The sequence below is a fragment of the Cynocephalus volans genome, chromosome 7, assembly GCF_027409185.1.
Source record: "Cynocephalus volans isolate mCynVol1 chromosome 7, mCynVol1.pri, whole genome shotgun sequence".
In the NCBI taxonomy this organism is placed as follows: Eukaryota; Metazoa; Chordata; class Mammalia; order Dermoptera; family Cynocephalidae; genus Cynocephalus; species Cynocephalus volans.
Window position 1 is genome coordinate 135190891 of NC_084466.1, and position 27917 is coordinate 135218807.

Sequence of the window (27917 nt, forward strand, 5' to 3'; positions counted from 1 at the left end):
ACTGCCAGATTAATTTAAAAAAATGTCAGTACAGTTGAAAGTGAAGCTTTGGCTCAAAGTCTGGAAGATGAGTTATCAATTTATAACTGTATATCTTGCTTGAATTGTACACAGATAGCTATTGAAGGAGCATTAAGGCTTTACAGATTGATAACTCCATTTGAAAGCTAAATGCCATGGTTGTGTTCTGCTGCCAATTATTAGCAGAAGTCCACATCCTGGAAACCTTCCCCATCACAGACTGTAATGAATCTTCTTGTTGACAATTTCCAAAGGCTGAGTGAATTGGGGAACCTTGTCTCATTCCTATAGAAACAGAGGAGATGGTAGGGAAAGCCTCAGAGAATAGTAATTAAGAACCACAGCCTTGGGAGCCAGGCATAGCTGGGCTTGAATCCAGCTCTGACCCTTTCCAGTCTGGGGAAATAACTTAACTTCTCTGAGCCTCAGTTGTTTTATCTGTAAAAAGGGAAGGCTGATAATACTGTCTCATAGGGCAGTTGTATGGTTAAAATATGATATTGCATGAAAAGCACTTAGCACAGTGTCTGGATGGTGGCAAAGAATGAGGTATCATGCATAGTAGCTTTCGTTATTGTTATTATTATTATTATTCCCACTGGTGGAATAAACACATTCACTTTCCATTTACAGGCTAATAGAGCCAGAGATAAGACATTAAGAAAACTGCAGACTGCTTTTTGGGGGGATAGATATTTATGACTATCTTGTTAATTTTTTTTTTTTTTGGTCTAAATCTCTCTGTACTGAGTCTGCAATAGGATTTCACAAAACAATAATTATTTTGCATAGGGACCTTGATGCTTTGAAACTAATGATATCTCAGCTGCTTGTTGTTGTTCCCTTGGACAGGCCAGCGACCCCAGTACCTTTGAGTTGATACAGAAAATTCACACCCTGCAGAAGCGTCTCATCAGCAAGACTGAAGAGGTGGTTGAAAAAGAGCTGCTCCTTCAGGTAGCATTTTTTGTTTTCTGTACTCGTTGAACAAGTGGATTTTCTCAGCATCATCCTCTCCTGTGTTCTTAGAATGCTTCAGTTATTTGGCAGCGTTGCATGCCCCATATTTAACTGTAGATGGCAACAGTGACTCACACATAGAGGACAAACACAGCCTGATTAATTGGTCTTTTATGCTGCGATCACTGGTATTTTAAAAATTCTGGAAAATGAAGTTCAAAGCTAGGCTTACTGCAATGAATAATGTGAGCATTTCCCCCCACTTCTCTATAATCTTATTTGTCAGATTCTTTTAAATCCTTTTCTCGTATCTTCACGTAATGCAAAATACTGTGATTTTGATTTTGAAAATAAGCTTTCATGTAAGAGCATGAGTGATCTGTCCACGTAAATATTTCTGTAAATGAAATGGAAGGAAGGGTGTCTTCTTGAGGATTTTATGCAATAAGTTAGTCTGGAGCAATTAGGCCTGTATCTTGGTAAGTAGCAGATATCATCACCATCTTCTTCATTATCATTGTCATTGTCATGGTCATCACTCGCTGCATGCTGGATACTGTAAAAAAGAAGCTTTTCCAAAAGTTGGGTATACAAGGGCTTTGCCTACCTTCCCTCATTTCCTCTTCACAGTTCAGGGTGTGGATATTGTCACCCCCAAATGATGGATGAGGAAGTTGGGGCCCAGGAGTCTAGTGTGGATGAGAATGTCAGCTCTGGTGTTAGATGGCCTGGGTTGGAATCCTGCCTCTGCCAATTTGTAGCTGTGTGAGTTTAACTTCTCTACACCTGAGGTTCTAAATCTGTATTATGAGACAGTAATAGAAGCTATGAAAATGGATTTTGTGAGGATTGAAAGAGTTTAGCATTATGCTTGGTAACATCGTGTCTAATAAATATTAGCAATTATTTAAGTTATTTCTGATTTCAAAGCCCATAATCTTAATGGCTGGCTTACCATTAGTAGGAGTAGGAACTTCTACATATGACTAAGGGGCATTTGCCCCTGCTGTTTTACAGTCGACCTTAAAAAAGACGATTTTCCTACTAAAGTTGGGTATACAGTAAATAGCATTCCAGAGCATCACTACATTGAGTGGCCAACACAGGAATTTCCTCTCCTCTTGCAGCTCAGCCTGGTGGTAGAGAGAGTAGACTTTGGAGGTTCAAAGATCTGGTCTTGAATCAGTTCTAACACTTGATAGTTCCATGACTTTGGGAAAATGACATACATTTTCCAAACCTCAGTTTTCCCAGCTGTAAAACAGGATAATAATACCCATTTCGTTATGAGAAAAAGATACCGAGGTCAGAGTACACAACTTTGGAGTCTCATAAGGATAACTAATTAATGCGTAGGCAGTGGGGTCTGACAGTACAGAGTTTGAGCTGCGGCTCCACTGATTCCAGCCACTGGTCCCTTTCCCAAGGCTGTGCAGCTGGGATGGGATACAATCCCGGCAGTCAGCTCCAGAGCCCACCCTTTCTACCACTTCACTACCCTGCCACTTCTGTTATTATTGTCATGTTGCTACTTTTAAAAAGAGCCAAATTTTGTATTTTGCCAAACCTCTCTATTTTGTTTTATATTTCATGGACTGCTCTAACTTTATTATTTCCTTCATTCTATTACTTTGGGTCTACTCTGTTCTTCTACCGTCTTAAGATTAATGCTCAGCTCATTAACGTTCAGTCTTCTTTTCTACTATAAGCATTTAAGGCTATAAAATATCCTTTAAATAATTTCTTTAGTTCCTTCCAGCAGGTTTTGATATGTGGTATTTTCATTTAGTTCTATGCATATTATATTTTCAGAATTATTTCTCCTTTGAGAGTAAGTCTCAAAAAATATCCACTATTTCTCCTATACTAATTAAAAGTACATTTAAAATTTTCCAAATATATATGTACTTACTTTTTGCTTACTGATTTCTCACTTTTTTTTAGCTCTAGAAGTTCTTTTATTTTTTATTATTATCATATTCATTATTACAAATTGTAATTTTTCTTTATGCCCTTTACCCTCCCCTAACCCCCACCTTCCCCCACATCTCTAGTATCTCTCTCTCTCTCTCCCCCACCCCTTCTTTTGTAGAATCCAGTTATGAGTGAGAACAAGTGGTATTTCCCTTTCTGTGCCTGGCTTATTTCACTTAACATGATTTTCTCCAGACTCATCCACGTTGCTGCAGTTGGCAGAATTTCATTCCTTTTTTATGTCTGAGCCGTATTCCATTGTGTGTGTTTATATATATATATACCACATTTTCTTAATCCAGATGTCTATTGATGGACACTTAGGTTTGTTCCATATTTTGTCTATTGTAAATAGAGTTGTGATGAATGTGGGAGTGCAGGTATCCCTTTGATATGATGATTTCCATTCCTTTGGATATACATCCAGAAGTGGTATTGCTGGATTATATGGTAGTTCTATCTGTAGTTGTCTGAGGAACCTCCATACTGTTTTCCATAATGGCTGTGCTAATTTACACTCCCACCAACAGCATAAAAGAGTTCCCCTTTCCCCACATCCTCAGCAATATTTGTTATTCTTGGTCTTTTTAATAATGGCCAGTCTAACTGGGGTGAGATTATATCTCAATGTGGTTTTGATTTGCGTTTCTCTGATGATTAGTGATGCTGAGCATTTTTCTCGTGTACTTGTTGGCCATTTGTATGTCTTTCTTTGAAAAATGTTTATTCATCTCCTTTGCCCATTTTAAAATTGGATTATTCTTTTTCTGTATAGTTGTTTCAGTTCTTTATATATTCTGGATATTAATCCCTTGTCAGATGTGTAGTTTGCAAATATTCTATCCCATTCTGTAGGTTGTCTTTCCATTCTGCTGATTGTTTCCTTCATTGTGCAGAAGCTTTGTAGTTTGATATAATCCCATTTGGTTATTTTTTCTTTTGTTGTTTGTGCTTTTGGGGTCTTATTCATAAAGTCTTTGCCCAGTCCTACTTCCTGGAGTGTTTCCCCTATATTTTCCTTTAGTAATTTTATGGTTTTTGGTCTTATATTTAAATTTTTAATCTATTTTGAGTTGATTTTGGTATATAGTGAGAGGTACAGATCCAGTTTCATTCTTCTGCATATGGATGTACAGTTTTCCCAGTGCCATTGATTGAAGAGGCAATCTTTTCTCCAATTTATGTTCTTGTTGCCTTCATCAAAGATTAGATGGCTGTAAGTATGTGGGTTGATTCTTGGGTTTTCTACTCTGTTCTGTTGATCCAAGTGTCTGTTTTTATGCCAGCAGTATGCTGTTTTGGTTACAGTAGTTTTGTAATATAATTTGAATTAGGGTAGTGTTATTGCCTTCTGCTTTTTTTTTTCTTTGATCAGGATTGCTTTGGCTATTCAGGGCCTTTTTAGTTCCATATGTATGTTAGAATTGCTTTTTCTATTTCTGTGAAGAATGGCATTAGTATTTTGATTGGGATTGCACTAAATCTGTAGATTGCTTTTGGGTAGAATGGACATTTTCATGACCTTAATTCTTCTGATCTGAGAGCATGGTATGTCTTTCCACCTTTTTGTGTACTCTTTAATTTCTTTCAGTAGCATTTTGTAGTTCTCATTGTAGAGATCTTTCACCTCCTTGCTTAAATTAATTCCTAGGTATTTTATTTTTTGGCAACTGTTGTAAATGGGCTTGCTTTCTTGATTTCTTTTTCTGTTAGTTTGTTAATGGAGTATAAAATGCTATTGATTTTTGGGTGTTGATTTTGAATCTTGCAACATGACTGAAATTGTTAATTAGCTTTAAGAGTGTTTTGGTAGAGTCTTCAGATTTTTCTATACATAAGATCATGTTATCTACAAACTGGGAGAGTTTGATTTCATCCTTTCCAATCTGGATGCCTTTTATTTCTTTCTCTTGCCTAATTGTCCTGGCTACTACTTTCGATACTATGTTAAATAGGAATGGTGAGAGTGGGCATCTTTGTCCTGTTCCTGTTCTTAGGGAAAAAGCTGAAAGCCCTTTTTTAAGGATGATATTGGCAATTGGTTTGTCATAAATGGCTTTTATTATGTTGAGATAATTTCCTTCTATACTTAATTTGCTGAGTCTTTATCATGAAGGAATGTTGAATTTTGTCAAATGCTTTTTTCTGCATCTATTGAGATAATCATATGGTTTTTGTCCTTGATTTTGTTGATATGGTGTATCACATTACTGACTTGCATATGTTGAACCATCCTTGCATCCCTGAGATGAATTCCACTTATTCATGGTGTATAATTTTTTTTTTTTTATGTGTTGCTGTATTCTGATTGCTAATATTTTGTTTAGGAGTTTTTCATCTATGTTCATCAAGGATATTAGCTTGTAATTTTCTTTTTTCTTGTATCTTTACCTGGTTTTGGTATGAAGGTGATGCTGTCCTCATAGCAGGCATTTGGGAGAATGGCTTCTGTTTCAATTTTTTGGAATAGTTTGAGGAGAAGTGGTATTAATTCTTCTTTAAAGGTTTGATAGAATTCAGCTGCAAAGCCATCCAGTCCTGGGCTTTTCTTTGTTGGAAGACTGCTGATTACTGCTTCAATCTCATTGCTTGTTATTGGTCTGTTCAGGTTTTCTATTTCTTCTCGGTTCAGTCTTGGGATTTTGTGTGTGTCAAGAATTTTATCCATTTTCTCCAGGTTTTCATATTTGTTGGCATACAGTTGTTTATAATAATCTCTAGTGATTCTTCATATTTCTGTGGTATCAGTTGTAATGTCTCCCTTTTCATTTCTGATGTTTGTTATTTGGGTCTTCTCTCTTCTTTTTTGGAATGACCTATGGGTCCAAGAAGAAATTAAACAGGAAATAAAAAAATTTCTTGAAACTAGTGAAAATAAAGATACATCATACCAAAACCTCTGGGATACTGCAAAAGCAGCACTAAGGGGGAAGTTTATTACAATAAATGCTTACATCAAAAGAATGGAAAGACTTCAAATAAATGACCTAACACTATTCCTCAAAGAGCTAGATAAACAACAACCCAATCCTAAAAGTAGTAGACAGAAAGAAATTATTAAGATCAGTGGAGAACTAAATGAAATAGAGACTCCCCAAAATGATACAAAAGATCAATGAAACAAAAAGTTGTTTTTTTGAGAAACTAAATAATATAGACAAATCTCACTTTTTTGCATTGTGTGTATTATATGGATTCTTTGGAATTTGTGAAGACTTGCTTTGTGATCAACTAAGTGATCAGTTTTTATGACTGATGCGTAGTGTTTGAAAAGAATATATATTCTCTAAGTGTTCAGGGTTCAGGATTCTATATTTATTCATTAGATCAACCTTGTTAATCATATTGTCCAAATCTATACCTTTCCTAATTTTTTGTCTGCCTAATCACTGAAAAAAAAAGTGTAGAGGTTTGTCTATTTCTCCTTGTGGTTCTGTCATTTATAACTTTAAATACATTTAGATTATAATCATAAGGTGAGTAAAAGGTTACAATTTTTATTTCTTCCTGGTGAATGTTCCTTTAGTATCATGGAGGAACACTCATAATGCTTTTACTTACAAATTTGTCTAATATTGATATATTAGCTGGATTAAAAAATAATTTTTCTATATTTTTACTATTAAACTTTTTATGTCCCTACATTTTAGGTGAATCTGTTATAATTTAAAAAAATTTCAGTCTATCTTTGTTTTTTGACTGTGTGTTTAGTCCATTTATGTTTATTGATAATTTTAGGTTTATTTATACCTTCTTACTTTGTGTTATTTACTGTGCTTTTTTAAAATGCTCAAAAAAAATCTCTGTTCCTACTTTCTATTAGATTGAGTTTTCTTTATTCCTCTTTTCCCCTCCATCAGTCACCTACCCCTCTTCATTACTACCTTTTCCTTTTTTTCCCTGTTTTTCTTTTTCTGAACAGTTACTACCATTCAATGTAATTCTCTCTCTCTCTCTCTCTCAAACACACTCTCTTACTTCTCTCTGTCACTCTCTGTCTCTCTCTCTCATAGATATCCTTAAAAATTTAATAGTTGACATCAAGTCTAAAAATGTCTAAAGTTGATCAATATCTTTTTTCCTGCTTACAAAAAACACAAGAACTCTGACTGCTTTAACTCTAGTTACTCTACTGTTTCTAACATTAGTCATCATCATCATTATTTTCTAAAGCCAACTTATTCAGATTTACCAAGATGTTTACCAGTTCTTTTGTTTTCTTTTTCTACATATTTCCAGTTTCTTACTTCTGGGTTCCATTTCTTTCATCTTGAAGTACATCCTTTCATAGCTCCTTCAGTGATAGATTTTTCAATCATCAACACTATTCTTTGTCTGAAAATGTTTTTACTTTGGCCTTACTTGTAAATGATTAACTTGGCATCCTATTTTCTATTTGCACTTTGAAGATACTGGTCCTTCGTGTTCTATCTTCTTGTGACGTTATTCAAGTCTGCTGTAAGTCTAATTGTTATTGCCCCTTTTTAGGTAACCCACCGTTTCTTCTGTTTGGTTGTTAGATCTTCTCTTTGCCTTTGGTGTTTTGGAGTTTCAGCACAGTGCATTTTGGGATGAATTTAGTTTTACTTTCTATGCTCAGAACTCACTCTATGTCCTGAATCTGAAGATTCCCATGTTTTCAAAGAGTCTCTCTTTTATTCTCTTTATTCACTCCTTATTACATGTGTGTTGGATTTTCTTATTCTTTCTTCCTTATCTACTGACATCATTGATACTTTTCTTTAACTCTTTGTGTTATATTTTCTAAGCTTTATCTTGTTCACCAATTCTTTCCTAAAGGGTGCTTATCTGCTAATAGTCAATCCACTGAGATTTTGTTTTCAATGATTTTATGTTTATTTTTTAGAGATTCTTTTTCACATATGCCTGGTCTTTGTTGGTAGTTTCTTGATCTTTTCCCATGTTTTTATTCCTTCGTTTATATCTTCAGTTAATTTAAAAATTTATTTTATAGTCTTTATCTGAGTGTTCTATTATTTGAAGTTCTTGGGGGATTTTCCCTTTTGTTTGCTGTGACTGCCAACTTTCATTCCCTTTCATCAAAAGGGAAAAAGGATTTTCCCTTTTGTGTTTTGTGATTTTGGATTCTGAACTTATTTTCAGAAAGCCTTTATTTTGGTACTTGGGAATAGTCCAGGTTAAGGATACATCCCTTCATTTGTTTCTTCCAGGTGCCCAAGGAGATATCACTCACTTAGAATAATTTTTTTATAGTAAATTCTTACATCAGAGCTTCTTGGACCACTTAGTTAATGTATATTAGAATCCCAAACTCTTGTGTAGAAGACTGATGGATACAAATTCTCAGGGGAGCCAATTTGTTTTCCCACCCAGAGCCCAGGAGATAGTTAGGTTTCCTTATGGTCTTCCTGTCCCATTGGGTGAATTTCTATCTATTGTACCTTTTTACCAAGGGCATAACTCCTTTAAGTCACTGACTTTATGTGAAGGGCTCTCAGTACTAACTACTCACTTCACACAAGCCCAGCACCTCATCTGTAGTCCTCTCGTGGCCACTAAAATCCAGGCCCCTTGTTCAGCGAGTCTGGCCACTGGCCCCAATCACGCCTCAAGGGATAGCTGCAATATCTATCTATTTGCTGCTCCAATATGCAGTTCACCCTTCGATTCTGACACTTGAACAAACGACTTGAAAACTCTGTGTTGTGATTAAAAGGATACATTGTTTTGCTTAGCATGTCTAATGCTTTGTAGACTTTTGTTTTCTGGTTATATAGTCTGACATATTGCCATAAATGGAAATCTCCTGTTTGACCTAATCCTTACTTTTCTCATCCATGAAATGGGGACAATAAAAGTACCCATAGAATTGAGTGTGTTAGCACACTAAAGGGTTTAGCAGAGTGCTTTGTTATCATTAGCAATATTATTAATATTATTATAATGATTATTAATGTTGTTAATCCTCATGCAGATTTTCCAGGCCTCCAAAATTTAACATCCTGTCTCACTCCCCTTTAATCAATTCCTCATTTAGTCTTTTTTTTTGGATGGTTGGTCTGCCCTGTGCCTGCTGTGAACCTTCTCAGCAGCCTGTGCATCCCCAGACAACAAGCCCTGTTATCTTGCTAAAGCCTCAGGTGCTCCACAGGATTTGACAGTTTCTCAATTTCATCTGTTTTATTAAATTATTAGAGAAGTTCTCTGCACTCACAACAAAACATTTTGCAATTATAAAGATTTTGGTTGAATTATTCTGAGTATCAGGGCAAGTTTTGAATGACAATTAAATCCATTACATGGTGATGGAGAGACCCCATCATTTTCAAGCAGCAGATATAATGAAAGCCTATTTTCCCCCACCAGACTGTTAGCTCTTTGAGAAAAGGCACCTCACAATTCATCTTTCTAACACCAATGCCTGATACAGTACTAGGCACATAGCAAGTGCTCAATGAAGATGGACTGGCTTTCGGCCTGAGCAACTCCTCTCATCCTTTAGGTCTGAGCCTAAATGCTTTTTCCTTAGGGAAGCCCCTCTTCCTAGGTTAGGTGTCCTTGACTACTCCTTCATACCACTTGTCACACTTGTAATTAATGAAATAATCGTAATTACGTGTTTAATGATGCTTTTCTGCTAGATCATATGCTATGCAAAGGCAGTTCCTGTATCTGTATTGTTGATCATCACATCCCTAGTTCCTTGCCCACAAATATTCATCTAATGACCGATTAAATGTAGGAAGAACAGTGGTCCTATGGAAGGTGGTATGCCTCCCCGTCATTTAAGTTTTGTCTTTGAGCTCTGAGAGGTTATGGGAATTATTCTTCTGTTACCTTTGCATTTTTGTTATTAACTTCTAACTTTGCCAGAGCCTGGGATTTCCTGTGGGTTTATGGATCTGTAAAATTGATGCAAACTCTCAGTGTCCTTTTTGTGTGCTGAGGCAGGCTGATTCATATGCTCAACCTTCTCCTCTTGCTTGGAGTTAACATGAAAATTGTTCTTGAGCCTAACTCTACAGCTTCAGTGGTAAAATGAAGTCTGTGTTCCTACCAGAACTGGGACCTAAGGCATGGACTGGAAGAACCTCTTTCCTTCTCCCCACCTGGCTCCTCTCCCCTTCAAGGAAGCAAGGGCCAGGGGAGCATACCCAAGTCATACGTCCAGTGTCTTCTCCTCCTTGTTGTTGCTGCATTTCTTCCTTGTCTCTTCTGCCCTCAGGACTGATGACTTCTCTAAAAAAAAAAAAGGCATCTGCAGGATCAGACAGGCATATGTGCCTTGGGTAACTACTATCCATTACCCAGGTATCATTACATCATCACCACCATCATCATCACCAAGATGGCATTCCAAATAACAGCGTAAGTCTTGATAGCATTAGAGTAGGAAGCTCTAATTTCTTGCAAGACGCATATAAAAACACAGAGCAGCTGGAACTTGTTTTTTTCAAGTGTTTAAATATGTGGTAATAAGCTCAAATATACCTACCGTCAGGGCCAGGCAAGTAACAAGAAAGAGCAAGTGGACTTTTCATATCACGATCAGAAATCCCAACTCTTAGGAGCCTCAGTGTCAGAGGCATAAGGGACTGGTGGGGACTGCAGCACATGGGGGGCTGCTGGACGCATCTCTAGGAAGCAGCCAACCCCACCCCAGCTAACTGTGGGCTCATGTCATCAACCCTTTAGTTTTTCAAGAATGGCTGGAAGTGTGGGTTTTTATGTTCAATATACTGAGTTTAAACAAGTCTGTCAACCACTCTTGTCCCACATGTGGGTAGTTGGCAACCTCTAGCTTCTAGGGCTGAGGGAGAAGAAGATGTAAAGAAACAGCCACACAACAAGCTTGTTTCAATTTCTTTGATCTAGGCCCTTTTTGTGATACCTTGGTGGAAGTGCAGAGCCCAAAAATCAAAAGGGAAAGAGAAGATGAGGAGGGAGAGCAGGGAGCAGGCTGCAGGTGATACGGCAGCAACAGACATCAGAGGGGAATGAAGCTGGGTTCTTCCAGGGTGGCGAGCAGAGAGGCAGAGAAGCTGGGCTATGTTCTGTGGGGCGGGATGAGTGGGCTTAATGGAAGAAGGGCCTTCTTTAGATGTCTTTTGCTCTGGTGCTCATGTCTCTTAATTTCACTTTGTAAACTTTTCTAAATTGGAGAAGGACTTCCCTGAATTTTTGCAGAGACCGGGTGTTGTCTCCTGACCCTCCAAACATGCACAGGCAGCAGAAACACCTGTGTTGCCGGCATCCACTCGACAGTTACTGAGTGCCACTGTGTGCCAGGGCATTGGGGTTCCAGGGCGAGTGAGACAGACTTGGTCCAGGCCTTGAAGGGCTTCTTGGTTCTGTAACCACAGTGCGGTGACAAGGGCTGTGACTCTGTACAGGATGCTATGAGACTCTGAACAAAGCTGTGGAGTGGGAAGGTCTCTCCTCTTGGGTCCCCCCATTGGTCATTAGGGAGGTGGTTCCAGGAAGCTGGACTGAGGGAACAGGGACTGAAACAGGGAAAGAAGAAAGGCCAGTAGATGGGGCTGGGGGGTGGCAGTCACTGCTGTGGACATCTGAGTCCCAATATCACTGGAATTCCTCTGAGGAACCACTCCGACATGGCAGAATTGTTCCTCAAAGAGAAGGAGGCTGGGACATTTTTTCAAGGGCTCCCATTTGCCATGGGTTGAATTGCCCCTGGGTCACTGAGCTGCTTCCAAACGCAGACTGAAGAGGACTTTTGCTTTACTTCACGGTCACCTCAGAGGAAGCCTGGCCTGAGGCAGAAAAGCTGACTCAGCATGCACTTGAGGTAGATGTGCCAGAGTGTTCCTGGAACCGACGGCTGCGCCATGTTCCAGGCAAGTCAGCTCAAAATTATGAATTTCGAGATGGGCTGAGAGGATGAGTCTCAGGGCACCAAAAGTGTCTGCTACATGAGATCAGGCTTCCTGGTAGGTCCTGAAGACCATCAATCGGTAGACCTCCTTCCTCACTTAGCTATCCACCTAAGTTATAAATTGCCAGTCCAACCTTAGAAAAGGCAGTGGCCATTTTCCCCAAGCAAATTCCCATTTGGTTTCCCCCAATCTACCCACCTACTGCTATTTCAGTTAATATCCAATAAGCAGATAACACGATCATACTGTAGTTCATTTAAAAGGTGGTGCCCCAATTTTGTTCTGATTACAACCAAGCTTTATTAGGTGCTTACTGTGCACCAGGCACTATGTGCTCCCTTTACACAGACAACAAGGGGTAATGGGGGGCACACAGTGAATGTCAGCTGACCACCTGTGAGGGTGACGTGTGATTCATCTGGGGAGGGGATACAATTCTGGGGAAAGGAAACAAACTTGACCCCCTAGAATGTTAGATCTAGATTATCTTACCCAGAACACTCATTATACAGATGAGAATACTGAAGCTTTCCCCTTAATACATAAAAATGTAGAGCTGTTTTTACTAGAAGGGTTCATTACTTTAGGAGATTATGATAAACAGTGACACCCTGAAATGATCCAGGTGAGAAAACTACCTGGTGGAGTTCAGATTTGTGTTGCTTTAGGAAATTGTCACGTGCATTCTTTTACACACACCTGAAGGCCTAGGTAACGGGCATATCCCTCAGATAAATAAATCATGAACTGAACTGGAAATGGCTGCTTCTTTGCTGGCATCTGGGTCCTGCCCTTTCAAGGTGAACATTTTTTCTCTAATTTAATTTTATGACTGACTGGATGGAAGTCTGGTTTACTTAACTGTAAAGTGGCTTGAATGATAGGAGGGTTTGAATGGATCTGCACAAGCTATTAGCTGTGCAGAGGGAACAAACCCCATAGAGCCCATTTTTAGATGATTCTTTGGTAAGGGGCTTCATTTTTCTTGATCTCCTGATTATCTTGCCTTTATTGAATGCTTATGATGTGTTAGACATTGCTCTAAATGCTTTATATATGTATTACCTCATTTAATTGTCACCACGATCCTGGAAGAGCCATTGCCTCCCTCTGCAGGAGAGGAAGCATGTGGCACAGAAAGGCTGAGAGACTTTGTCCTGAGTCCACATGACTGGGAACATGGCAGAGCATTGAGTGGAGCTTCAGAGCTGCCCCAGTGGCCTAGTGGATATGAGTGGAGCTTCAGCAGTCTGCTTCTGAGGCTCTTTACCACCCTGGCATGTGGTGTGGGAACACCACAGTCATTGCACTCATTGTGTACAGACCGCCTTGGTCATTCATGGAGAAAATTCACATTTCTCATGGCAATCAGAGTCTGGCTACTTCAAGCATGGTCCTAGAGACAGCAGCATTGGCATCGCCCAAGAGCTTTTAAGAAATGCAAAATCTCAGGACCTCTCCAGGCCTAATGAATCAGAATCTGCATTTTAGCATGATCCCCAGAGATTCGGGGTACTGGTTCAGTCTGAGAAATGCAGCGTCCTAGAAGTTGGTCATCCCTTTCTTTGTAGTAGAACTTAGTGCTCCAAAGCAAGAGCTCTGGTGCTGACAGGCCCAGGACAGAACCCCATGTCTCCTGCCGACTCATTGTGTAAACTTCCTATGCTTCGGTTTTCTTCTCTGAAACCTGGAGCTCATCATCTTAACATCTGTCAGTTGATATGAAGATTAAGGGAAAGAATTATATAAATCACTAGCAGAATGCTTGAGAATTAGCCAGTGGTCAAAAAATATCACTATTTCTAGTTTAGAGCATGATAACCTCATACTCTGGCCCTCAGCTCTTGAACTCCAGGGCCTGAGAGTATCTAGGAGGAAACGGACACATGAGTGCATCCAGGGGTTGAGTAATGTTTTAGGACCCCACAAACTTCCTAAATCTACTGATGTTAGCATGAAAAGTCTAGAGTGTTTCTTTGTTGATAGAGATGTGACAATCCTTGATCCTGTTTCATGATAGCCTGGTTGGATTTGGCAGAAGCTGCAGAGAGTTTTGAAGAGTGAAAGAAATAGCAGTCTCAGAGCACATTTGTTGAATGCCAAGTATATGCCTAGCTGCCCTGTGCTAAGCATTTTGCTTTCACTACATCCACAGGAGACTAGATGAGGTTGATGTTGTTTCCATTTTACAGAGGAGGGAACTGAACTTGCTCAAGATTTTACATAAGAGGGAAAACAAAACTTGCCCAAGAGTTTACAGATCAGAAATACCAGAGCTGTGATCATAAACCAGTGTTTAGTAAACGATGGTCCGCAGTGGGCTGTATCTGGCCCACCATTTGTTTTCATGTGGCCCAAACCAAGAATGGTGTTTATACATTTAAGTGGTTAGAAAAATTAAAAATAATACCAGCAGCTGCCAAGGTGAGCCAAGACCAGACCCTTGCAGCACTGGGCCCAGTCTAAGGTGCAGAACGAAGCACACACAGCCCAGCAGCTGCAGAGGTGAGCCAAGACCCATGTGGCACTGGAGCTCAGTCTAAGGCCCTGGGGGAAGGGAAGTGCACACAGCCCAGCATCCTCTGAGGTGAGCCAAGACCCGCATGGCACCAGGGTCCAGTCTAAGACCCTGGACAAAGGAGAAGGGAAGTGCACATAGCCCAGCAGGCACCAAGGTGAGCTGAGACCTGCACAGCACCAGGGACTCAGTCTACAGCCACAGTAAGCTAGAACAGGATCCAAGGTGGTATAATATTCCTGCCACACCTTCTGTAGCAGCCAGGGCCACTCTATAGGCAACCTGCCACTCACTTGGCTACATTGATATAAGAAGAGTCACCAGTAGAGCCTGCAAATAGAGGAGGAAGTTTTTATCATTATAGCCAACCCCAGAGTAACAGAAGAAGCAAGTCCTCTACCAGATGACCAAACATCAATGAAAAAAATATTAGAACTACAAACAAACAAGAAGATATGACACTACCAAAAGAAAACAGTAAAGCTCAATTTCCAGAGCCCATAGAACAGGGAATCCTTGAAATATCTGAAAAAGAATTCCAAGCAATGATCTTAAGAAAGCTTGAAGAAGTAAAAGACAACTCAGTTAGAGAACACAAGAAAATAAGAAAAAATATCCAGAATATGAAGGAGGAAATTTACAAGGAAATCAATACCTTAAAAAAGAATGTAGCAGAACTCCTAGAAATGAAAGATACATTTATTGAAATAAAAAACACAACAGAGAGCTTAAGCAGCAGGCTAGAGTAGGCAGAAGAAAGAATTTCAGATCTAGAAGATGTTCTTTTTGAAATAACCCAGGCAGACAAAAAAAAAAAAAAAGGAAAAAAAGAATTAAAAATAGTGAGAAAAATCTAAGAGAGATAGAAGACAACCTCAAGTACTCTAACATCAAAGTTGTGGGTATTCCAGAAGGGGAGGAGAAAGGAAAAGGTATTGAAAACCTATTCAAGGAAATAATAACAGAAACCGTTCCAGGGGTAGGGAGAGATGCAGACCTTCAGATCCAGGAAGCTTGAAGGTCCCCAAACAGATAATCCAAAAAGATCCTCTCCAAGACACATTATAGTCAAATTTGCAAAGCTCAAAGACAAAGAGAGAATTCTAAAAGCAGCAAGAGAAAAGTGTCAAGTCGCTTATAAGGGAATCCCTCTCAGACTAACAGCAGACTTCTCAACTGAAACCCTATGGGCCAGAAGGAAGTGGAATGATATATTCAAAACACTAAAAGAAAAAAAAATGCTAGACAAGAATTCTTTACCCAGCAAGATTCTCCTTCAGAAATGAGGGAGAAATAGTGTATTTCCCAGACAAACAAAAATTGTGGGAGTTCACCACCACACGACCAGCCCTGCAAGAAATTTTCAAGGGAGTCCTTCATCTAGAATCTGAATAATGAATGTCCCTACCATGGATACACAAGAAAGAGCAAAACCTGTTGTTAAAACAAAAATGCCAGTGAGAAAGAGCAAGAAGCTAAATCACATCACCTCAAAAATGCAACTAACATTGAAGAAGAGAAATAAAAGGGGAAGTAAGGATCAAGATATTTAAAGCATCTAAACAAAAAGCAGTTAAATGACAGGAATTAAACAATATCTGTCAATAACCACCCTAAATGTGAGTGGATTAAACTTTCCATTCAAAAGGCACAGATTGACTGATTGCATTAAAAAGCTAGACCAAAGTATATGCTGTCTTCAAGAGACCCATCTCACATATAGAGACACATAGACTAAATGTGAAGGGGTGGAAAAAGATACACCATACAAATGGAAACCAAAAATGAGCAGGAGTAGCTATTCTTATATAGGACAAAATAGACTTTAAACCAAAAAACATAGAAAGAGACAAAGAAGGCAGCTATATAATGATAAAAGTATCAATCCAGCTAGAAGACATAACAATCATAAATATATATGCACCCAATACTGGAGCACCCAGATATATAAAGCAAACACTCTTAGACCTAAAGAAAGAAATAGGCCCTAATACATTAACAGTGGGTGACCTGAACATCACTCTCTCAGTATGGGACAGATCTTCCAGGCAATGAATCAATAAAGAGACACAGGATTTAAACAACACATTAGACCAACTGGGCCTGGCAGATATATACAGAACATGTCACCCAATGACTAAAGAATATGCTTTCTTCTCATCAGCTCATGGAACATTTTCCAGGATAGACCACATATTATGTCACAAATCTAGTGTCAGAATATTTAAAAAAATTGAAATCATTCCAAGTATCTTTTCAGACCAAAATGGACTAAAATTGGAAATTAATAATAAGCAAAACTCTGGAAACTATACAAATACATGGAAACTAAATAATAGGCTCCTGAATGACTTATGGGTCCAAGAAGAAATTAAACAGGAAATCAAAAAATTTCCAGAAACTAGTGAAAATAAAGATATGTCATACCAAAACCTGTGGGATACTGCAAAGGCAGTACTAAGAGGCAGATTTATTGCAATAAATGCTTACATCAAAAGAACAGAAAGACTTCAAATAAATGACCTAATATTGCACCTCAAAGAACTTGAAAAACAACAACAATCCAAACCTAAAGGTAGTAGACGGAAAGAAATAATTAAGATCAGAGCAGAACTAAACGAAATAGAGACCCCCAAACAATAGAAAATCGACAAAACAAAAAGTTGGTTTTTCAAGAAGATAAATAAAATAGACAAACCATTAACTGGTCAACGAGAGAGAGAGAGAGAGAGAGAGAGAGAGAGAGAGAGAGAGAGAGAGAGAGAGAGAGAGAGAGAGAGAGAGAGGAGAGAGAGAGAAGACCCAAATAACAAAAATCAGAAATGAAAAAGGAGACCTTACAACTGATACACAGAAATACAAAGAATCATTAGAGACTATTATAAACAACTGCATGACAACACATATGAAAATATGGAAGATATGGATAAGTTTCTAGACACATACAAACTACCAAGACTGAAACAAGAAGAGATAGAAAACCTGAACAGACTAATAATAAGCAAGGAGATTGAAGTGGTAATTAGCAATCTTCCAACAAAGCAAAGTCCAGGTCCAGATGGCTTTACAGCTGAATTCTATCAAACTTTTAAAGAGGAGTTAATACCAATTCTCCTCAAACTATTCTGAACAATTGAAACAGAAGCAACTCTCCCAGACTCATTCTGTGAGGCTAGCATAACTCTGACACCAAAACCTGATAAAGACACAACAAAAAAAGAAAATTACAGGCCAATGTCCTTGATGAACCTACATGCAAAAATCCTCAACAAAATATTAGCAATCAGAATACAGCAACATATTAAAAAAAATTATACACTATGATCAAGTGAGATTCATCCCAGGGATGCAAGGATGGTTCAACATATGAAAGTCAATAAATGTGATATATCACATCAACAAACTCAAGGACAAAGACCCTGTGATTATCTCAATAGATGCTGAGAAAGCATTTGACAAAATTCAACATCCCTTCATGACAAAGACTCTCAACAAATTAGGTATAGAAGGAAAATATCTCAACACAATAAAAGCCATTTATGACAAGCCCCCTGCCAGTATCATTCTGAATGGGGAAAAACTGAGGGCCTTTCCCTTAAGAACAGGAAGAAGACAAGGATGCCCATGCTCACTACTTCTATTTAACATAGTAATGGAGGTACTAGCCAGAGCAATCAGGCACGAGAAAGAAATAAAGAGAATCCAGATTGGAAAAGATGAAGGCAAACTTTCCTTATTTGCAGATGACATGATACTATATATAGAAAAACCTAAAGACTCTATCAAAAAACTCCTAGAGCTGGTTAATAACTTCAGTAACATTGCAGGATACAAAATAAATGCCCCCAAATCAGTTGCATTTATATACTCAAATAATGAACTAATAGAAAGAGAAATAGAGAAAGTAAGCCTATTTACAATTGTCATGAAAAAAATAAAATACCTAGGAATAAATTTAACCAAGGAGGTGAAAGATCTCTACAATGAGAACTACAAACTACTGAAAGAAATTAAAAGATGACACACACAAAATGGAAAGATATTCCATGCTCTTGGATTGGAAGAATTAACATTGTGAAAATGTCTATACTACCCAAAGTGATCTACAGATTCAATTAAATCCCTATCAAAATACCAATGACATTCTTCACAGAAATGGAAAAAACAATCTTACCCTTCATATAGAACAACAAAAGACCCCAAATAGCCAAAGCAATCCTGAGCAAAAAAAATAAAGCCAGAGGCATAACACTACCTGACTTCAAATTATACTACAAAGCTATTGTAACCAAAACAGCATGGTACTGCTATAAAAATAGACATTCAGAACAGTGGAGTAGAATTGAGAACCCAGAAATCACCCTTCAGGTTTACAGTCATCTGATATTGGACATAGGCAACAAAAATGTACATTGGGGAAAAGACTGCCTCTTTAACAAGTGGTGCTTGGAAAACTGGATATCCATATGCAGAAGAATGAAACTAGATACGCACCTCTTACCATACACTAAAATCGACTCAAAATGGATTAAAGACTTAAGTATAAGACCTGAAACTGTAACATTACTAAAGGAAAATATAGGTGAAACACTTCAACAACTAAATCTGGGCACCGACTTTATGAACATGAGCCCAAAAGCACAAGCAGTAAAAGGAAAAATAAACCAATGGGACTCTATAGAAATGAAAAGCTTCTGGGCAGCAAAGGAAATAATCAACAGAATGAAATGACAACCTACAGAGTGGGAGAAAATTTTTGCTAACTATGCATCTGACAAGGGATTAATATCCATAAGGAACTCAAGCAATTATACAGTAAAAAAACAAATAACCCAATTCAAAAATGGACAATGAGTTGCATAGACATTTTTCAAAGGAAGACATACAAATGGCCATCAGGTACATGAAAAAGTGCTCAACATCACTAGTCATCAGGGAAATGCAAATTAAAACTACAACCTCACCTCATTTAGACTAGCTATAATAAAAAAGTTGGTGAATAACGAATGCTGGTGAGGGTGTGGAGAGAAGGGAACACTTGTATACTGTTGGTGGGACTGTAAATTAGTACAATCACTATGGAAAACAGTATGGAGATTTCTCAGACAACTGCAGATAGATCTTCCATATGATCCAGTAATCCCACTTCTGAGTTTTTACCCAGAGGAATGGAAGTTACCATGTTGAAGGGATACCTGCACTCTCATGTTCATTGCAGCTCTATTTACAATAGCCAAGACATGGAGCCAACCTAAATGTCCATTGATGGGTGATTGGATAAGGAAACTGTGGTATATATACACTATGGAATACAACCCTGCCATAAAAAAGAATGAAATTCTCCCATTTGCAACAACATGGATGAGTCTGGAGAAACTTATGTTGAGTGAAATAAGCAAAGCACAGAGGGATAAATACTGCATGTGCTCACTCATATGTGGGAGCTAAGAGAGAAAGAAGGAAAGAAAGACCACAGTAGTGCATTGGTCTTGTAGAGGGAGAGAACATTCGTTGGACTACAAAGTTCATGGAGTGGGTGGGGGAAGTGGGAGGGAGAGGGAGGTTGGGGATAATTGGGTGGGGGACACGGGGTATAAATGCAATTTGTGGTAATGGGTATGCTACCAGTATGAATCTGGCCCTCACATCATGGGCACAAGGGGTGACAATCAGCTTTGTATCTCATGAATATTCATAATCAATAAAAATAAATAAAGATAATATCTTGTGACATGTAAAAATAATATGAAATTCAAATTTCCGTGTCCATAAATAAAGTTTTATTGGCACACAGCCACACTCAATCATTTCCATATTGTCCATGGCTGCTTTTGTGCTACAGCAGCATAGTCGAGTAGTTGTGACAGCGACTGTATGGCGCACAGAGCCAGCAATAGTCACTATCTGGTCCTCCTTTACAAAAAGGTTTGCCAACCCTCTTATAAATCCTAGTCTTTGGAATCCTGAACAGAGCCGCACGCCGCTATTCTCTATTGCCTCCCAATAGAGCCACTAAACATTTTATTTCCATGGCTACTTCCCCCCCGCCCCAATTCCAAAGTAATTGTTCAATTATTAAAGAACCACTTTAAGATTTGGAAAACAGAATTCTAATACCGTGTCTGAGTCATGGGCGGTGGAGCCTACACTACACATAATTCTTGCCTGCTCTGTTAGTGAAGATAACTCAGTGATCACCCTCCCCAAAGCTGAGCTAAGATTGTTGAAGTGCTCCTTCGTTAGAGAGATCGTGTGGGACTGAGAGGCACAGTGTGAGCCGAAAGCGTTGAACAGAAGCCCATCTGAGGGTTTTCTTTTGTGTTCTAAAATAAAGGGGGAGAGGAATGAGATGAGAGGGGAAAATCGCTTCTGCAGATCCTTGCTTTTCTCATCGATGGACATTTAGAGTCTTGGGAATGGTTGACGAGGCTTCTTCCCCAGTCTGCTCTTGTGGGCTGCTTTTCTGCCACCGCTTCTTCCAGGAGCTTTTGGGGCATGCCTGCTGTCCTGCACCTGCTCCTGCATGTCAGGGAGGATGGAAGAGCCATTTGAGATGGGTTGTTAGCAACCAGAATACTAATGCTGGCCCCAAATGATGATATGCATATAATCATGTGGCCTGTGCGTGGGGTACTATATGCCTTTACCTCCTTGGTCTGTCTAAGACAGCCTTAGTATATGAACACTCTAAGGGGGTGGGTCAGTTTATCTTGTTCATGATCTTATAACACAACAGCAACCCTTCACATCTGATGGGCATGTTTGGAAAGTGCATTCCACACATTGAATCACAGTGGTTTCCAAATGCTGGACTGAGGACTGGAAGAAACTATATGGTCCCAATGTAATCATTGGTTTGTAATAAAATGCGCATACTAAGGACTGTATAGCATGAAGCCAATTTCACTTTTTATTTTTAGCGATTGCTCTTTTTTTTTTTTTGCAGTGGCCTTCTTTCATTTTCTTGTGCATTCCTCTCTCTTATGTAATGATGGGACAAGCTCCTGATGATTTCCTATTAGTCGAGAGCATGTACCTTGTGTCCATGGTAACTGTTTCTTTAGTTGTTAGACAAGGAAAATCATACCTACCTCCTGGGGTTGTTGGGGAGATTATATCACTATATGTAAAACATTTAGAATAATCTCTGACACATAGTCAACACTACATTAATATTATCCATTAATATTTCTTTTCCTTCTTCACGTTAAAACTTGGCAAAAGAAGTTGGCAAGACTATGCTGATACCTCAAGATTTTGGGGGGAATTTTATAGGTCCAAGAAATCTGAAGTCTAGGAGCTACTACTTTATTTCTTAATCTTTGCACCCATCCTGTTTAGCAGATCAGGGAACCAAAGCTCAGAGAGATTTATGGACCCTCAGGAAATGTTGCTGCCCTTGCTGGCAGCCCTAAGAGAAAAGGTCAATAATGTGAAGTTGTTTAGGTCTTCTGGTCTCCTTTAAGGGAGAAAGCTTTTAATATGCAGATGTTTGTGGCTTTTCTTTCAATTGTGTTCAGCTTTATTTGAGGTGAATATGTATCTCAACCTGTGTCCCTTCACACTTGTCTAGGTATACTGAATTTGTTCAATTATGAAATGCCTTCTCATATTCCCTCCCAGTAGTTCTCTATAAATGTGCCAGGAATAACTTCCCACGGAGTTAGAGTCCTGAAAGCATTAGGAGTTTCTTAAGAAGACATTGGCTTTGGTATGCTCAATGAGGCAGATCGAGGTTAAAAATCAGTTTGTAACGTACCTTAATCTGTAAGTAACTTAAATACTTGCAATTTCAGCCAAACTAAAGTGACACACAGATGACTGCTGGTCTTGATCTTGGATTTGGTTAGCAAGGGTCTTGCTTATGTTATGTATTTTTGAAAGAACTAGTTTTCAAAAGGGGCTATCTTGATTGACTTGCTTCTCCTCACCCCTGTTTTCATCTAAATTTTAAGAGATAGGGTTGAGACTTTTAAAACTGTGCCAGGCTTATTTTGCTTAACATAATTTTCTGACTCTTCAGCAAATCCTATTTGTGATTTGAGAGAGTCCAAGTTCACTCATAATGCTGTGTGACCTTGGGCAACTTACTTACCTTCTCTAAACCTCAGTTGTTGATTTGTCAAAAATAGTAATAGTAGTGCCTTTCACATGAGGTTTTTGTGTAGATTAAACAAGATCATCTTTATCAAGTATACAGCTCAATGTTCACACTTAAGTGTTAGCTGTTATTACCATGGTATTGTACTTTAGATTTGGATTTTAGAAGGGCCCAAAGTATAACTCAGCATTTCATAAGTAAAAGCGCTTTCAGGAACAATTACATAGACCCATCTATTCTTAGAGCAGTCTCTCACTTTCCTTCTGTGGTGGCTGGCCACCTAATTACTGTGCTCATTGGATAGGTTTCTGTGATGACCTCTGTATCAGTTAGCTTTTGCTGTATAAAACAAACAAACAAACAAACAAAAACATGCAACAACTTAGTGGCTTAAAACAATAATCACTCTAATAAGTCATGAGTCTGTCAGGTGGAAATTTGGGCTGAGCTCAGCTGGTGTATTCTTCTGCTGGGCCTTCCTGGGCTCACTCATGTTTTTTGCAGCCAGCTGGCAGGTTGGCTAGTTTAGATGGCATTACTCACATATACAGTGTTGGTGTTGGCAGTTGGCTAGGGAGCAAGGAGTGACTGAACCACATGTCTGCCCCAGGCTTGCCCAGGTGTATTCTCATATTAACAGCCTCAGGGTTTCCAAGAACCTCTAGAGAGGGAAAGCCCCATATGCAAACACTATTTGAATCTCCATCTATGTCATGTTTGCTAACATCCCATAGGCCAAAGCAAGTCACATGACCAAGCCTAGAGTAAATGCAAGAGGGGACTGTCCAAGATCATAGATGTAAGTGGCCATTATTGCAACAATATACCATAGTCTCCTTTCTTTGGTGAGTCTGAGTGGAAATACTTTGCATTTTAAGCATTCATGTGATACAAAATTTCTTTTTAAAAATTCTTTGTTGCTTTGTTGGATATAGTATTTTAATATGCCTGGCATCTGGTTGCTACCCTTGGATTTTATTGCTGACATGTTTTTTTTCCTTTAATCTTTTATTCCCTTTATTTGGGAAATTATAGTTTGCTGCAGGACATAGTTCTTTTTATAGGAGAAACAGCTGTGATGTCATAACTGAGCACATTTCCTTAGGGATATGCATTTATCCCCATGTGTTTAGAAACAATCCATTTGTTCATTGCCATTTTGGTCTCTGACTTTATATCGAGTTTGATCAACTATGTGAATCAAAATGTATTAATTGATAAATAAATCTTTAAAATATGCTAACATTTACTATTTTCTTTTGATTTCTAGTTATTGAACTGTAATAGGTAAGGGAATGTTAAAAAAAAGACTTTTTTTTCTTCCATAAGGGCCAGTTTGAAAAGTTGCATAAAACCAAGTAAGAAGCAGAATAATATGAGTTTCTGATATCAGAAACCATTCAAGCTTTTTATAAGAGCAGTGTTTAAACAGGATTTCTTTTAGTAAAAACAATAGCAATAATATGAGTAGTAACTGAAAAAGGGAACAAATAGATTAGAGTCCAAACAAAATATTTTCAATAAAGAATTTCTCAATGGAACATTTAGATTCTTATTGAATCTGTATACAATTATATCTTACTCCCCAAACAAAACAGATTTTCAGTGATAAATGTTTCTGGACAGCAGCAAGATTCAATTCAGTTCATTTCAAGATGAGGATTTATTTGTGAAATTAGAAGAAAATACTTGCCAACCAAACCTGGGGGGAATCCTATCTATCTTTAGCTCTTCTTTGGTGTTTTACCCAGAAATATCTCAGGTGAAGGTGCTTCTTACAAGGATGAGATAAATTGCAGCTGGAGCAAAAATTAATTTGTATTTATAGTCCAAATACCTACATGAATCCTTAATCTGCTTTTTTATGATTTTAGAGGAATTTATAGAATCATTTAGATTGGAAGAAATCCCCAGTGGGTCATCAAGTTCCCTCTCCTTATAATGGCAGTACTGATTTTATTATCCTTAAAGCAGCTCTGATAGATGGGTATCAAGCCTGGCTCATGTTTCATGCATTTAAAAATGTATATTCCTACTCTGAGTGTATTTAATGTGTAGGAGACAGACTGGGAACTGCCTCTATGCCCGGGAGACCTTTTCTGAGTTCCTGATACTCAGCTTCCTCTGGAACAGATGTCAAATATATAGTATTTTAAGCATTATAGTGATGCCATCAAACCCGGTTTGCTTTTGGCTTCTGATAATTGAGAACATTTTGCTCCACTGTATGTAGGGACCCAGTGTACTGTCCGTTTTGAGATGATAAAAGATCTTCTTATATCCTTTTGTCCTGCATACTTCCAGAGACCTGCCCTCTCCTCAATTAAGAGAGCCTCCCTCCCCAATTAATTATGAACCAAAAGGTATTTTGGGGTGTCTTTAATGTCTCCAGATGTTTGTAAGACACAGAGGAATAAAATACATGGTTTTTATCTGCGAGAAATTTATAGTCTATCTGAAAAGATTCCTGAGGTATATCTGAGAAGAAATGAGATTGGTCTCTATGAGAAGTGTGTCAAAATCCAGACCATTACTTTATGGTTCCATTTAGTGAACAATACACAATTACACCTAACCCCATTATTCTTACTTCTGACAATAGTGAGAACCTAATTATGCAGTAGAGCCACTGTCTAGGACCATATATAATAAGACGTTTGTTGTTTAAAACTGCTGTAAGTACCAAAGAGATAAGAGCAGGGGAGATGAATAAGAACTGGCTTCCTCAAGGACAAAGCAGATGTGTTTGGGCTGGGCCTGAGGTCGGAATGACTCATCCAGTCATTGCCTAAAAAACATGCATTGGGGCAGGATAGCCTGGCAGTTGAGAGCTCAGACCCTGAGTCCTGGTTTTAGCAATTACCAATTCTGTGACCTTGGGCAAGTAGCTTACCATCTCAGAGTCCCAGTGACTCCAGCTGTAAAGTGGCAAGAGTAATAATACCTGATTATAGGGTTGTTTTGAACATCAGATGAGACAGCCAAGTTAAACTGCTTAGGACAGGGCTGGCCATGTGAGGCAGTACGGGCTAACTGCACATGGTAGTGGTGGTGGTGGTGTAGAAAAGGCACTGTGGAAGCATGTGGGTGGGGTAATAAAGCTTTCTGGGAAGAGGTATTTTTGGAAACAAATGAAGAGGGCATTTTAGGCTGAGAGAAGATGAAAGTCAATGTTCTGAGATAATGGTAGGTGCATCTAGGGTGTGGGGATGCACTTGAACAGCAGGGACATAGAATCTGGCTATTTTGTTTTGGGAGCACCTTTGGATATATTTGGTGGAGACCAATTATATAGTCTAAGAGACCAAGCACAGGCATTAAACTTGCTCCAGTAGACAACTGTGGACTCTAATCATGCTAGCAGTTGTGGGTTTTGAATATCTACTATATTACTATGTGCCCAATCTTGTGATGGGTCCTTTATATTAGGTATATTATGTATATTATCCTCACAATAATTTTTATTATTTAGGTGTTAGGTCAATTATACAAATGAGGAGACTGAGGCCCAGAGTGATTCAGTGACATGTCCAAGGTTACACAGCTGTCCAGTGGCAGAGTTGGGGCTTAAACCCACACAGTCTGTTGTGAGAAGTGAATCCTGTATTCTTGCCTAGGTTGGTTAGCCTTCCATGCCTAGGGTCTGTAGGATATTAACCAGTCAGGGCTGTGACACAGTAAAAGGGATGAGGAGGGAGGGCTGAAAGAGACACCGAGGCCAGGAACTGGAGCTGAAGGAGCAGCTAAGGAACAGCTGTGATTTGGGCACAAGGTACTGAGGATGTTGGTAAGGAATGGGCATGGGGATAAGGAGAAAGGAGTAAATCCATGAGATCGTAAAAAGATCAACATACGGGACCTGGCAATTGAATGTTTGTGAAGGTGAAGGGAGAAGTGCCAAATGTGGCTCTTAGTTTTTCATCCTAGTCAGTGGTAACTCCAGGGTGGATAAAGCTGATTCACTGCCTTGGGGCCCGTTAACCACACCATACCCCTCCACCTGCTCCTATTCCCCCTGCCTTGTCCCCCCCCAACCCCCCCACACAGCTGTCCAGGCTGAAACTAAACAAAACAGGGAAAGAAAACGCATGTCACATAAAGGCTACAAATGTTCTTTATCACAGAAAAACTAGAGACTCCAGTAATCCTTTGGTTCCATTTCACTCTTCCTGATTGTGCCTCTGGGGGCACTGGCAGTTATGGGGAAAGAAATCTCTCCCCCATTATGTGTCCCAGTTGGTTACTGCCAGCATGTTGGAAAGCTACTGATTTTTGCATGCTTATTGGTATCCAGTCTATCATACTAAATAGCTTCTCAGCTAATCTTCTGGAGGTTTCTAGGTATATAATCATACCTTTTAAAAGAAGTGATGGTTTCTTCTGCCTTTCCAATAATTATTCGATTTGTTTTTATTTCTTGACTTTGTTTATAATATCAGTTACTTTTCAAAATTACAGTAATGAAAGTGATGTTGGGTTTTTGTGCACTAGTAGGAAGGATGGATTGGAAATCAAATGCTAAAGATAGAATGAAGGGCCAGGAAGCTACTGCAGAGGAATTGTAATGTTAGAAAGCCCAAGATTGAAACAAGGACACTGAAATGATAACAAGAGAAAATGGGCTGGCCTTATTTCTGTGGGCAGGGTACAAAAGATGACTTTCGGGCCTCAAATCCAAAGTCCAGTGGGCTAATTGACAGTCACCAGAAACTTGGCCATGTTGTTAATAGAGTTCAAAGTTTATTGCAATCTGTTTATCTGAAAAGAAGTAAGAGGATGGAAATTAATTAGAATTCTCAGTTTATAAACAGTTCCAGGAATGTGGATTCAAAAGAAATTAGCAGGTATTTTAATTTTCTTCAATATCGCCATGGTTTGACTCTTAATCTAGCTAGAGGGAAAATATTACAGAATAATTACAATTTATAAATATTTTTTCCAGTTGACAAAGCAATTTTACATATATTGTCTCATTTGGTCTTCGACAGTTCTGTGAGATGTATGATGATAGAAATATCTAACATTTGTTTAGCAAGTTACATTTTGCAAAGCACTTCCACCTACACCACCTCATTTAATAATCACACTCATTAATTTCTAATATATACTCAAAGCATTGTGGTTCTCTAAACACAGATTTTCTTTACTGTCTTTGAAAATGAGATTCCCCATAGAGAACATCGGTCCTTGCCTGGTCCAGACCCTGAATCTCCCTTCATTTTTCAAATTCCTATTCACGTTGGACATTATCTTTGCCACTTCCCCACAAAGACCGAGGTGGAGGGGAGAGAGGCTGAGCAAGGGAGCTCCAGAAGGGAGGACACAGTCCTGTGGCCCTTGGGGGTGTATGGAGAGGATGGTTGACATGAAGCCTCTTGGGCAACGCTGAGGGTTATGGACACTTTGGCACGGACCTATCATCTTTGGCTTTTTCCCAAAGTGGAGACCGCGGAGAAAGCGGTTG

At 38.8% G+C, this 27917-nt stretch overlaps 1 protein-coding gene across 1 annotated transcript in view; it reads left to right on the forward strand.

Moving 5' to 3' along the window:
- CFAP58 (cilia and flagella associated protein 58) overlaps positions 1 to 27917 on the forward strand; it is a 106758-nt gene that overhangs the window by 54616 nt on the left and 24225 nt on the right. The window contains exon 15 of the mRNA XM_063101605.1: positions 874 to 978. Coding sequence (XP_062957675.1) covers positions 874 to 978 — 105 coding nt within the window. The remainder of the gene's footprint in view (positions 1 to 873; positions 979 to 27917) is intronic.